Source organism: Rattus norvegicus, chromosome 11 (genome assembly GCF_021556685.1).
Source record: "Rattus norvegicus strain SHRSP/BbbUtx chromosome 11, alternate assembly SHRSP_T2T, whole genome shotgun sequence".
In the NCBI taxonomy this organism is placed as follows: domain Eukaryota; kingdom Metazoa; phylum Chordata; class Mammalia; order Rodentia; family Muridae; genus Rattus; species Rattus norvegicus.
Window position 1 is genome coordinate 22,404,032 of NC_141544.1, and position 14,271 is coordinate 22,418,302.

At 41.5% G+C, this 14,271-nt stretch overlaps 1 protein-coding gene across 1 annotated transcript in view; it reads left to right on the top strand.

Annotated features, from left to right (window-relative positions):
* Gbe1 (1,4-alpha-glucan branching enzyme 1) overlaps positions 1 to 14,271 on the top strand; it is a 262,662-nt gene that overhangs the window by 86,785 nt on the left and 161,606 nt on the right. Inside the window, 1 exon segment of the mRNA NM_001100502.1 lies at positions 352 to 467. Within this exon segment, the coding sequence (NP_001093972.1) occupies positions 352 to 467 (116 nt within the window).

The following is a 14,271-nucleotide window of genomic DNA, read 5'->3' on the forward strand; positions in this document are numbered from 1 at the left end:
TGTGTATGTCTGCATCTCTCTGGTTACACATATTAAGGTGTGTGTGATGAAGTCCTCGAACAAATTGTAGGAATTGGTTCATTCTTTCTACTGTGCTTGCCCCAGGGATTGAATTCATGTCATTAAACTTGGTGGCAAGCACCCTTTCCCTCTAAGTATCTTGCTACCTTAGAAAAGCATTTCTTATAAATTTCGAACCATCCTATGTTTTTCTAAGTGTATCGTAGAGTATTTTCACTATTATTAAACGACTTTTTAAGCAGCTTTAGTTTTACAGGTCATCACTGTTATATCCTACTTTAAATTCATAGTGCATGGAGGTTCTTGATCACGTGGTCTTTATGTTTTTAGGTGGTTGGAATCCATTTTCTCATCCATATAAAAAGCTGGAATATGGGAAATGGGAGCTGTACATCCCACCCAAGCAGAATAAATCTCCCCCAATACCTCATGGGTCCAAACTGAAGGTATGTATGTTCCCTCCTCTCTCTTTGTTTCTTTCTTTTTCTTGACGAGGTATTTGCACATAGCTAAGCCCGGCCCGAACTCAGTCTTAAGTGTACATCACAGGACCACTGAGGCAATTGGAAGGCCAGTTTTGAAGGACCGCGTTCAATAGCTGGCTCCTTCTTAGTTCCCTAGATTTACCCCTTCTGAGAACTGTGTGGACTTCCTCTCTTTCAAAAACATTATACTACTCTTTATTTTATTTAGGTAATTTTGTAAGCCCAGATACCTCCCTGGCTATTAAAATGAAGTGTTGATTAAATGAATTTCACAATGTAGTTTCTATGGAAGTAGTAAAGTAATTATATCTGTTTGTGAGCTTTTCAAATCCAAAATTTCAGCCCTGAAATATTCAGAATCAGAAGCCTTTTGAGAGTTGACATGATGACACAGTGGAAAAATTCCGTACCATGAAATGTTGTTTCTTACATAAATTGTCAAGAATCTTTAATGCTTGTCTTCAGGCTATATGTGTGGCAGAGATGAAATATGCATGCATTTTGTGTTTAGATTTAAATTTTCTGTCTAAGATGCCTCATCTATATGCAAGTATTAAAAAGACGTTCCTGAGTATTTTGGTAAGGATTACTTAGCCCATCCCAGGGATGAATGATTTATGTCAACACTGCCTTGGGTGTCTCCCTCTTTACTCTGATTGAAGGCATTTATAAAGTTCTGTCTGTGCTACATATTACATTATGCTTCCTTTGCAAAAGTGGTCTGCCTTAGTCGTGTCAAACGTTTGATATTATTTTGGCAGATATTATTATCTCATGGTTAGAAATTGTTTTTACATTCTCATCTGGGTTTTTAGAAATTCTTGCTTAGTGTTGGAAAGATGGCTCAGAGGTTAAGAGCGCTGGCTCCTCTTCCTGATGGCCTGAGTTCAATCCGCAGTATCCTCATGGTTGCTCATAACCATTTATAATGAGATCTGGTGCCCTCTTCTGGCAGGCAGGCATATGTATAGGCAGAACACTATATACATAATAAATAAATAAAACTTTTTTTAAAGCCAATTATGTGTTTATAGCAGGGACATATTAAATAAATATTAGGTAAGCTGTAATTTCTTCAGTATAAAACTCTAAAATTTATGGTGAGAGTAATTAATTAGAAAGTCTGGTACAGGGGCTGGGGATTTAGCTCAGTGGTAGAGCGCTTGCCTAGGAAGCACAAGGCCCTGGGTTCGGTCCCCAGCTCCGAAAAAAAGAACCAAAAAAAAAAAAAAAAAAAGAAAGTCCGGTATAAGATATTATTACCAGTGTTTGGACATTTCAGATGATAAGGGTACACTTAGCTGTTACTATAATACTAAACAGTGACATATTTATTTATTCATGTGTGGAAACTGATGTACCTTTTGGGCAAAACTATTAAAATCTTTGTAAACGTCAACTGATAGGAACTGTTTGGCCCCTTGCCCTAATGTTATCCCTGGGTATTCTCTCCTGGTAATTAAAAGCTATGGTTTAAGCAGGACTTGAAAATTTATTTCAGTCCACAAAGGGATTGACCCTTTTTATTGTAAAAATCTCTCATGAATTATCTTGTAACCATTCACAAAATAAGCATTATCTACTGCTGAAATAATAATTTTGTTCTCTGCAAACCACTTAAAATTTTCAACTGAACTATTGAAAAAAGACTTTACTTATATTATAAATAAAACCTTTACATTTTTAAATCCAATAATATTTAAAGAAAATGATATAAAATAAATTAAACATTCAAAGATACAGGGAAGACCACTTAGCTGAGGGATAATTTCATTTATATTATTCATATTCTTTATTCTTCAATGTACATTATTTAAAAAGTTTGTTCACTATTTAAAGATATATACTGATAGTACCATGATTAAATCTAAATAAAAGAAATTAGCAATTTTCATAGTTATTACATTTCCTTTTTTGTTTGAGTACTATTCTTACCTGTTTGTTCTTGAAGTGTAAGTGAACACAGCACACGCACAGGTGCGCACGCACGCACACACACACACACACACACACAAACAGTTACATATACTATGCATGTATTTAAAACAGAATGTGCTGTTGGATTGCAGAATGAATGAGCAATATGTTCATTGTGTGATGTGTATGATGGCAACAGAAACTTACAAGGGTAGTGATGCTCAAGTACATAGAAGTAGATCAGAGAGCTCACGGGAAGAAAATCATTCTAACCTGAGTGCTGAATGAATAAAGGTGTGCATTCATCCAGCTCCCAAGGGGGAAGCAAACAGCACACTCAGACAGTACACTCAGACAGCACACTCAGACAGTACACTCAGACAGCACACTCAGACAGCACACTCAGACAGCACGCTCACACCGTACACTCAGACAGCACACTCAGACAGCACACTCAGACAGCACACTCAGACAGCACACTCAGACAGTACACTCAGACAGCACACTCAGACAGCACACTCAGACAGCACACTCAGACAGCACGCTCACACCATACACTCAGACAGTACACTCAGACAGCACACTCAGACAGCACACTCAGACAGTACACTCAGACAGCATACTCAGATGGTACACTCAGACAGCACACTCAGACAGCACACTCAGACAGTAAACTCAGACAACACACTCAGACAGCACACTCAGACAGCACGCTCAGACAGCACGCTCACACTGTACACTCAGACGGCACACTCAGACAGCACACTCAGACAGCACACTCAGACAGCACACTCAGACAGTACACTCAGACAGCACACTCAGACAGCACACTCAGACAGTACACTCAGACAGTACACTCAGACAGCACGCTCACACAGTACACCCAGACAGCACACTCAGACAGCACACTCAGACAGCACACTCAGACAGTACACCCAGACAGCACACTCAGACAGTACACTCAGACAGCACGCTCACACTGTACACTCAGACAGCACACTCAGACATCACGCTCACACAGTACACCCAGACAGTACACTCAGACAGCACACTCAGACAGCACGCTCACACCGTACACTCAGACAGTACACTCAGACAGCACACTCAGACAGTACACTCAGACAGCATACTCAGACGGTACACTCAGACAGCACACTCAGACAGCACACTCAGACAGTACACTCAGACAACATACTCAGACAGCACACTCAGACAGCACGCTCAGACAGCACGCTCACACCGTACACTCAGACAGCACACTCAGACAGCACACTCAGACAGCACACTCAGACAGTACACTCAGACAGTACACTTAGACAGCACGCTCACACAGTACACCCAGACAGTACACCCAGACAGCACACCCAGACAGCACACTCAGACAGCACACTCAGACAGTACACCCAGACAGCACACTCAGACAGTACACTCAGACAGCACGCTAACACTGTACACTCAGACAGCACACTCAGACATCACGCTCACACAGTACACCCAGACAGTACACTCAGACAGCACACTCAGACAGCACGCTCACACCATACACTCAGACAGTACACTCAGACAGCACACTCAGACAGCACACTCAGACAGTACACTCAGACAGCATACTCAGACGGTACACTCAGACAGCACACTCAGACAGCACACTCAGACAGTACACTCAGACAACACACTCAGACAGCACACTCAGACAGCACGCTCAGACAGCACGCTCACACCGTACACTCAGACAGCACACTCAGACAGCACACTCAGACAGCACACTCAGACATTACACTCAGACGGTACACTCAGACAGCACGCTCACACAGTACACCCAGACAGTACACCCAGACAGCACACTCAGACAGCACACTCAGACAGCACACTCAGACAGTACACCCAGACAGCACACTCAGACAGTACACTCAGACAGCACGCTCACACCGTACACTCAGACAGCACACTCAGACAGCACGCTCACACAGTACACCCAGACAGTACACCCAGACAGCATACTCAGACGGTACACTCAGACAGCACACTCAGACAGTACACCCAGACAGTACACCCAGATAGTACACTCAGACAGCACACTCAGACAGCACGCTCACACCATACACTCAGACAGCACACTCAGACAGCACGCTCACACCATACACTCAGACAGCACACTCAGACAGCACGCTCACACAGTACACCCAGACAGTACACCCAGACAGTACACTCAGACAGTACACTCAAACAGTACACTCTAAATTGGTATTTTTTTCAGGAAAGCTATTTTTATAAGTGAGCATGGAAGGAAACGACTGGGGAATTCACAAGACCACTGAGGTAGAAGTCTAGAGAATCTAACTCTCTCTCTGCCACTAGAGCAAATATTAATAACTGGAAACCCCGTGGGAGAACTATACTGTCTCCACAGGACACTGAACTCCAGTTGAGAGCTAAAGGTAGTTTGGAACAGCCTTCTGGTGATGGAGCCAGAGGAATCAAGGAGACACTGAGCTGTTCCCTCATTCCCCCTTCATCTCCAATATGTTATTGGAGCCTGACACTGGCCAAAGCTCCTAGGAGTCAGAATCTGAGGACACAAGGCCAACCCTTGCATAGGAGATAAGGGTGAAGAGGTCAGGAAGGTAAACTGAACAGTTTCATTCCAGGCAAAGTGAAGGTTTTCCTCCCATACACTAGCCCTTGCCTTGCCTTGCCTTGCCTCACATAGCTTTGCCTCCTGCCTCACCTCTGCCTTGCCTCACCCCACCTCCTCTCCCCTCTCATCCCCTCTCCTCTCCACTCTTATTTTCTCTTCCCATCCTCTTTTTCTCCCCTTCCCCTCCCCTCTCCTCCTTTCATCTCCCCTCCCCTCTTTCCCCCTTTTCCTTTACTATTCTAATTAGAACTAACAGACTAGCAATGACAACTTAGATTTAACGTATTTTCGTTGTCTATTATCTTTATGCACTTTAACTATTGCTTCCCAGTCAGTAATGAAGATACACTAGAGCTATCTGGGCACCAGGCCTTTAACATTTACAAAGGCTTACCTGTTTTATTAGTGAAAGGGGCCATAACAAATGCCCTAGCATGGATAGCTTTAGTCACAGAGAGATGTACTTGTTCATAGTTTGAGATGCTGGAAGTCCTAGAGGCCATGTTTATTATGTTCTAAGCTATTCCTCCCTAACCTCAGAAGGTGAGACTCTTTGTTTTGTCACATGGCAGATAAAAAGGAAGGTAGGGTATTGGACAGTGCATGTGTGTAAACTCTATTGAGCTTTACAAGGGCACTGAGCCCATAATATACTAACCTTGTTTCTCCAAATAGACCTGATGAATTCCCATGGTCCCCTCTCCCAGTAATGTCATCTTAGGAGTTCTTTTGCTTATAAATTTGGACAAATGTAACTTATTGCATAGCAGGATTATCCTGCTTTTCAATTATGAAACATATTCAGATGCTACAGAATTGTATGGTAGAAAAGAAACCTGAAGCCAAAGAGCTACATTTGCGATTCTGACAGTTGAAAAAAAACCTTAGAAGTTAAATTCATTTATTTTCATCCTCCATTGTATTCCAAGGAAAGAGGACAGTCCTTTTTAAAGGTAAATTTACAAGACCACAAAGTTAATGCACTGTTATACGCTGCGTCTTCATGGGAGTCTGTGTAACGGCATGGGTCATATTCTGGAATGTGCCATGCTGCACTTGAGGATGAGATTTTAGAAGGCAAACCAGAGAGGAGAGACCGACCCAAATAAAGGAGACCGGGAAACAAGTCCCAGATCTAAAGTTCATGTTGTACCATGCTCTGTAGAGTGTCATCTGGAAACTGGCCTCCATTTTGTTTTAGCATTCTGGAAGACAGAATATTGACTCTTTCCTGACAGCCAACAGAGAAGTAGATAGTTTGTGGAAAGAGTCTGGGGATAGGATGCGGTAGATCAAAAGTAATGACTGAGAATCGGAAGGAGCTCTGCGCGTAGGCATGAAGGCGCAATGCAGAGGTCTGGGCTAGGGATGTAGCACAGCAGAATTTCCTGTCAGTCATTGCCTAAGAAGATTGATCTGATGACTTGTGATCCTTCATCTCGGGAACATTCATGTACTCTGTCATTGCCAATTTTCCTCCCTTTCTACTGTTTTGTGCTTTTTTTTTTTTTTTTTTTTTTTATTAACTTGAGTATTTCTTATATACATTTCGAGTGTTATTCCCTTTCCCGGTTTCCGGGCAAACATCCCCCTCCCCCCTCCCCTTCCTTATGGGTGTTCCCCTCCCAACCCTCCCCCCATTGCTGCCCTCCCCCCATAGACTAGTTCACTGGGGGTTCAGTCTTAGCAGGACCCAGGGCTTCCCCTTCCACTGATGCTCTTACTAGGATATTCATTGCTACCTATGGGGTCAGAGTCCAGGGTCAGTCCATGTATAGTCTTTAGGTAGTGGCTTAGTCCCTGGAAGCTCTGGTTGCTTGGCATTGTTGTACTTTTGGGGTCTCGAGCCCCTTCAAGCTCTTCCAGTTCTTTCTCTGATTCCTTCAATAGGGGACCTATTCTCAGTTCAGTGGTTTGCTGCTGGCATTCGCCTCTGTATTTGCTGTATTCTGGCTGTGTCTCTCAGGAGCGATCTACATCCGGCTCCTGTCGGTCTGCACTTCTTTGCTTCATCCATCTTGTCTAATTGGGTGGCTGTATATGTATGGGCCACATGTGGGGCAGGCTCTGAATGGGTGTTCCTTCAGTCTCTGTTTTAATCTTTGCCTCTCCCTTCCCTGCCAAGGGTATTCTTTTTCCTCATTTAAAGAAGGAGTGAAGCATTCACATTTTGATCATCCGTCTTGAGTTTCGTTTGTTCTAGGGATCTAGGGTAATTCAAGCATTTGGGCTAATAGCCACTTATAAATGAGTGCATACCATGTATGTCTTTCTGTGATTGGGTTAGCTCACTCAGGATGATATTTTCCAGTTCCAACCATTTGCCTACGAATTTCATAAACTCGTTGTTTTTGATAGCTGAGTAATATTCCATTGTGTAGATGTACCACATTTTCTGTATCCATTCCTCTGTTGAAGGGCATCTGGGTTCTTTCCATTTTCTGGCTATTATAAATAAGGCTGCGATGAACATAGTGGAACACGTGTCTCTTTTATATGTTGAGGCATCTTTTGGGTATATGCCCAAGAGAGGTATAGCTGGATCCTCAGGCAGTTCAATGTCCAATTTTCTGAGGAACCTCCAGACTGATTTCCAGAATGGTTTTACCAGTCTGCAATCCCACCAACAATGGAGGAGTGTTCCTCTTTCTCCACATCCTCGCCAGCATCTGCTGTCACCTGAGTTTTTGATCTTAGCCATTCTCACTGGTGTGAGGTGAAATCTCAGGGTTGTTTTGATTTGCATTTCCCTTATGACTAAAGATGTTGAACATTTCTTTAGGTGTTTCTCAGCCATTCGGCATTCCTCAGCTGTGAATTCTTTGTTTAGCTCTGAAACCCATTTTTTAATAGGGTTATTTGTTTCCCCGCGGTCTAACTTCTTGAGTTCTTTGTATATTTTGGATATAAGGCCTCTATCTGTTGTAGGATTGGTAAAGATCTTTTCCCAATCTGTTGGTTGCCGTTTTGTCCTAACCACAGTGTCCTTTGCCTTACAGAAGCTTTGCAGTTTTATGAGATCCCATTTGTCAATTCTTGATCTTAGAGCGTAAGCCATTGGTGTTTTGTTCAGGAAATTTTTTCCAGTGCCCATGTGTTCCAGATGCTTCCCTAGTTTTTCTTCTATTAGTTTGAGTGTGTCTGGTTTGATGTGGAGGTCCTTGATCCACTTGGACTTAAGCTTTGTACAGGGTGATAAGCATGGATCGATCTGCATTCTTCTACATGTTGCCCTCCAGTTGAACCAGCACCATTTGCTGAAAATGCTATCTTTTTTCCATTTGATGGTTTTGGCTCCTTTGTCAAAAATCAAGTGACCATAGGTGTGTGGGTTCATTTCTGGGTCTTCAATTCTATTCCATTGGTCTATCTGTCTGTCTCTGTACCAATACCATGCAGTTTTTATCACTATTGCTCTGTAATACTGCTTGAGTTCAGGGATAGTGATTCCCCCTGAAGTCCTTTTATTGTTGAGGATAGCTTTAGCTATCCTGGGTTTTTTGTTATTCCAGATGAATTTGCAAATTGTTCTGTCTAACTCTTTGAAGAATTGGATTGGTATTTTGATGGGCATTGCATTGAATCTGTAGATTGCTTTTGGTAAAATGGCCATTTTTACTATATTAATCCTGCCAATCCATGAGCATGGGAGATCTTTCCATCTTCTGAGGTCTTCTTCAATTTCTTTCCTCAGTGTCTTGAAGTTCTTATTGTACAGATCTTTTACTTGCTTGGTTAAAGTCACACCGAGGTACTTTATATTATTTGGGTCTATTATGAAGGGTGTCGTTTCCCTAATTTCTTTCTCGGCTTGTTTCTCTTTTGTATAGAGGAAGGCAACTGATTTATTTGAGTTAATTTTATACCCAGCCACTTTGCTGAAGTTGTTTATCAGCTTTAGTAGTTCTCTGGTGAAACTTTTGGGATCACTTAAATATACTATCATGTCATCTGCAAATAGTGATATTTTGACCTCTTCTTTTCCGATCTGTATCCTCTTGATCTCCTTTTGTTGTCTGATTGCTCTGGCTAGAACTTCAAGAACTATTTTGAATAAGTAGGGAGAGAGTGGGCAGCCTTGTCTAGTCCCTGATTTTAGTGGGATTGCTTCAAGTTTCTCTCCATTTAGTTTAATGTTAGCAACTGGTTTGCTGTATATGGCTTTTACTATGTTTAGGTATGGGCCTTGAATTCCTATTCTTTCCAGGACTTTTATCCTGAAGGGGTGTTGAATTTTGTCAAATGCTTTCTCAGCATCTAATGAAATGATCATGTGGTTCTGTTCTTTCAGTTTGTTTATATAATGGATCACGTTGATGGTTTTCCGTATATTAAACCATCCCTGCATGCCTGGGATGAAGCCTACTTGATCATGGTGGATGATTGTTTTGATGTGCTCTTGAATTCGGTTTGCCAGAATTTTATTGAGTATTTTTGCGTCGATATTCATAAGGGAAATTGGTCTGAAGTTCTCTTTCTTTGTTGGGTCTTTGTGTGGTTTAGGTATAAGAGTAATTGTGGCTTCGTAGAAGGAATTCGGTAGGGCTCCATCTGTTTCAATTTTGTGGAATAGTTTGGATAATATTGGTATGAGGTCTTCTATGAAGGTTTGATAGAATTCTGCACTAAACCCGTCTGGACCTGGGCTCTTTTTGGTTGGGAGAACTTTAATGACTGCTTCTATTTCCTTAGGAGTTATGGGGGTGTTTAACTGGTTTATCTGTTCCTGATTTAACTTCGATACCTGGTATCTGTCTAGGAAATTGTCCATTTCCTGAAGATTTTCAAATTTTGTTGAATATAGGTTTTTATAGTAAGATCTGATGATTTTTTGAATTTCCTCCGAATCTGTAGTTATGTCTCCCATTTCATTTCTGATTTTGTTAATTTGGACACACTCTCTGTGTCCTCTCGTTAGTCTGGCTAAGGGTTTATCTATCTTGTTGATTTTCTCAAAGAACCAACTTTTGGTTCTGTTGATTCTTTCTATGGTCCTTTTTGTTTCTACTTGGTTGATTTCAGCTCTGAGTTTGATTATTTCCTGCCTTCTACTCCTCCTGGGTGTATTTGCTTCTTTTTGTTCTAGAGCTTTTAGGTGTGCTGTCAAGCTGCTGACATATGCTCTTTCCTGTTTCTTTCTGCAGGCACTCAGCGCTATGAGTTTTCCTCTTAGCACAGCTTTCATTGTGTCCCATAAGTTTGAGTATGTTGTATCTTCATTTTCATTAAATTCTAAAAAGTTTTTAATTTTTTTCTTTATTTCTTCCTTGACCAGGTTATCATTGAGTAGAGAGCATTGTTCAATTTCCACGTATATGTGGGCATTCTTCCCTTATTGTTTTTGAAGACCAGTTTTAGGCCGTGGTGGTCCGATAGCATGCATGGGATTATTTCTATCTTTCTGTACCTGTTGAGGCCCGTTTTTTGACCAATTATATGGTCAATTTTGGAGAAAGTACCATGAGGAGCTGAGAAGAAGGTATATCCTTTTGCTTTAGGATAGAATGTTCTATAAATATCCGTTAAGTCCATTTGGCTCATGACTTCTCTTAGTCTGTCAACATCACTGTTTAATTTCTGTTTCCATGATCTGTCCATTGATGAGAGTGGGGTGTTGAAATCTCCCACTATTATTGTGTGAGGTGCAATGTGTGTTTTGAGCTTTAGTAAGGTTTCTTTTACGTATGTAGGTGCCCTTGTATTTGGGGCATAGATATTTAGGATTGAGAGTTCATCTTGGTTGATTTTTCCTTTGATGAATATGAAGTGTTCTTCCTTATCTTTTTTGATGACTTTTAGTTGGAAATTGATTTTATTTGATATTAGAATGGCTACTCCAGCTTGCTTCTTCTGACCATTTGCTTGGAAAGTTGTTTTCCAGCCTTTCACTCTGAGGTAGGGTCTGTCTTTGTCTCTGAGGTGTGTTTCCTGTAGGCAGCAGAATGCAGGGTCCTTGTTGCGTATCCAGTTTGTTAATCTATGTCTTTTTATTGGGGAGTTGAGGCCATTGATATTGAGAGATATTAAGGAATAGTGATTATTGCTTCCCTTTATATTCATATTTGGATGTGAGGTTATGTTTGTGTGCTTTCATTCTCTTTGTTTTGTTGCCAAGACGATTAGTTTCTTGCTTCTTCTAGGGTATAGCTTGCCTCCTTATGTTGGTCTTTACCCTTTATTATCCTGTGTAGTGCTGGATTTGTAGAAAGATATTGTGTAAATTTGGTTTTGTCATGGAATATCTTGGTTTCTCCATCAATGTTAATTGAGAGTTTTGCTGGATACAGTAACCTGGGCTTGCATTTGTGTTCTCTTAGGGTCTGTATAACATCAGTCCAGGATCTTCTGGCCTTCATACTTTCTGGCGAGAAGTCTGGTGTGATTCTGATAGGTCTCCCTTTATATGTTACTTGACCTTTTTCCCTTACTGCTTTTAATATTCTTTCTTTATTTTGTGCGTTTGGTGTTTTGACAATTATGTGACGGGAGGTGTTTCTTTTCTGGTCCAATCTATTTGGAGTTCTGTAGGCTTCTTGTATGCCTATGGCTATCTCTTTTTTTAGGTTAGGGAAGTTTTCTTCTATGATTTTGTTGAAGATATTTACTGGTCCTTTGAGCTGGGAGTCTTCACTCTCTTGTATACCTATTATCCTTAGGTTTGATCTTCTCATTGAGTCCTGGATTTCCTGTATGTTTTGGACCAGTAGCTTTTTCCGCTTTACATTATCTTTGACAGTTGAGTCAATGATTTCTATGGAATCTTCTGCTCCTGAGATTCTCTCTTCCATCTCTTGTATTCTGTTGGTGAAGCTTGTATCTACAGCTCCTTGTCTCTTCTTTTGGTTTTCTATATCCAGGGTTGTTTCCATGTGTTCTTTCTTGATTGCTTCTATTTCCATTTTTAATTCCTTCAACTGTTTGATTGTGTTTTCCTGGAATTCTTTCAGGGATTTTTGCGATTCCTCTCTGTAGGCTTCTACTTGTTTATTAATGTTTTCCTGTGTTTCCCTAAGTGTGTTCATGTCTTTCTTGAAGTCCTCCAGCATCATGATCAAATATGATTTTGAAACTAGATCTTGCTTTTCTGGTGTGTTTGGATATTCCATGTTTGTTTTGGTGGGAGAATTGGGCTCCGATGATGGCATGTAGTCTTGGTTTCTGTTGCTTGGGTTCCTGCGCTTGCCTCTCGCCATCAGATCATCTCTAGTGTTACTTTGTTCTGCTATTTCTGACAGTGGCTAGACTGTCCTATAAGCCTGTGTGTCAGGAGTGCTGTAGACCTGTTTTCCTCTCTTTCAGTCAGTTATGGGGACAGAGTGTTCTGCTTTCGGGCGTGTAGTTTTTCCTCTCTACAGGTCTTCAGCTGTTCCTGTGGGCCTGTGTCTTGAGTTCACCAGGCAGCTTTCTTGCAGCAGAAAATTTGGTCTTACCTGTGGTCCTGAGGCTCAAGTTCGCTCGTGGGGTGCTGCCCAGGGGCTCTCTGCAGCGGCAGCAACCAGGAAGACCTGTGCCGCCGTTTCTGGGAGCTTCAGTGCACCAGGGTTCCAGATGGTCTTTGGCTTTTTCCTCTGGCGTCCGAAATGTGTGTGCAGGGAGCAGTCTCTTCTGGTTTCCCAGGCTTGTCTGCCTCTCTGAAGGTTCAGCTCTCCCTCCCACGGGATTTGGGTGCAGAGAACTGTTTATCCGGTCTGTTTCCTTCAGGGTCCGGCGGTGTCTCTGGCAGGGGTCCTGCCGCTCCTGGGCCTGTTTTGTGCTTTTAAGGATACCTAATATTTGTATATCGATTCTCTGAGATTTTGTCTTTTTCTCTTAACTTGTGCATCATTTTGACTTTCTGTTACCCCTTGAAAGACGATCTTGTCCTTCACCTGCTTTGATTTCCGGGTATATGTTCAAAATCTCTAAGGTTTTGCTTTTGGCTTCAACTTTTAAGTTAGGTTATATTATTAAGTGCTCCTCTTTCTGTGTTTGTTTTTAATTTCTGTATGTCCTGCCACAGGTTGTACTCACTACACAATGATTATGAAGTTATATTTCAAATTTAGCTTGGAAAGGCCTGTAAGTTCTGTGTCCACAGATGCTGCTAGCTATCTGGTCAGTTTCATTGTTAGGTATTCATAGAGCAGCCTCGCTATGGACTGATGGGAGTAGGGGAAGGGTTTCGTTTGTTTGTTTGTCTCCCTTCTGGTAATGTTTTTCTTTTCTTGAGCTGCAATTTGCAGTGTATTACAGTGAGTGGGCAGAGTGGCCCTGGAACAGAGGGAGGGCTGTATACTCGTCTATTGGTGGGGAGCTAAGAGCAGGAAATATAGAAGAGTGGCCTACCTACTTTCAGTCAGGTTATTCAGACATCTTCTGACCTTACTGACCATGAGTCTGGAGGCTCCTCAGTCAGTAGTTTTCAGAGAATAAACTATAATTTCCTGTTTGAGGGAGTGCAAAGGGCTATATATTGACCTGTTTGGCTAATAGGAAGGCAACCTCCAGCTGCCGTGTGTTCTTACTTTAGATTTGTCCTGTTTCCTTGTGCCAGGGGCTCCTGGATGCTGAGTCGTTCACAGAGCCTTTGCTGGTGTGGTTAGAGAGCTGGTACTTTAGGCTTCTTCCTCTGTAAAGTCAGATTATAGATTGCCTTTCTTTTTTACATCATTATTTTTTAAAAATGTATGTTTATGAGTGTTTGCCTTCATATGTTATATAGGTACACATGTATGACTGCTACCCATGTAGGCCAGAAGATGGCAAATGATTCATTGTTTGTGAACTATGCTGTGGTTTCTGGGAATCAAACCAGGTCCTCTGCAGGATCATATAGTGCTATAAACTATCTCTCTAGGCCATTTTTGTCCTCCTGTTTGGTTTCATATCCTTTTAACTGCTTTCCATTCTCATAAAATTTCATTGCAATTTATGACTTCTTTCTTTCTTTCTTTCTTTCTTTCTTTCTTTCTTTCTCTCTTTCTTTCTTCCTTTCTCTCTCTCTTTCTTTCTTTCTTTCTCTTTTATTTCGTCTTTCTCTGTTTATTTGCTTGGGTGAGAAAAGAAACCATGGGGAATTTGTCCTTTAATTTCAACTTCAAAATAACCCCTTTAAGATGTAGGAAGCTGAGAGAGCACATCTGTTCAGTAGAATAATGATTTGAGGCTTCCACTGGGTCATTGAATTCCCGTAGTGTATGGTGATCATAAGATTCTGACCATTTACAAATT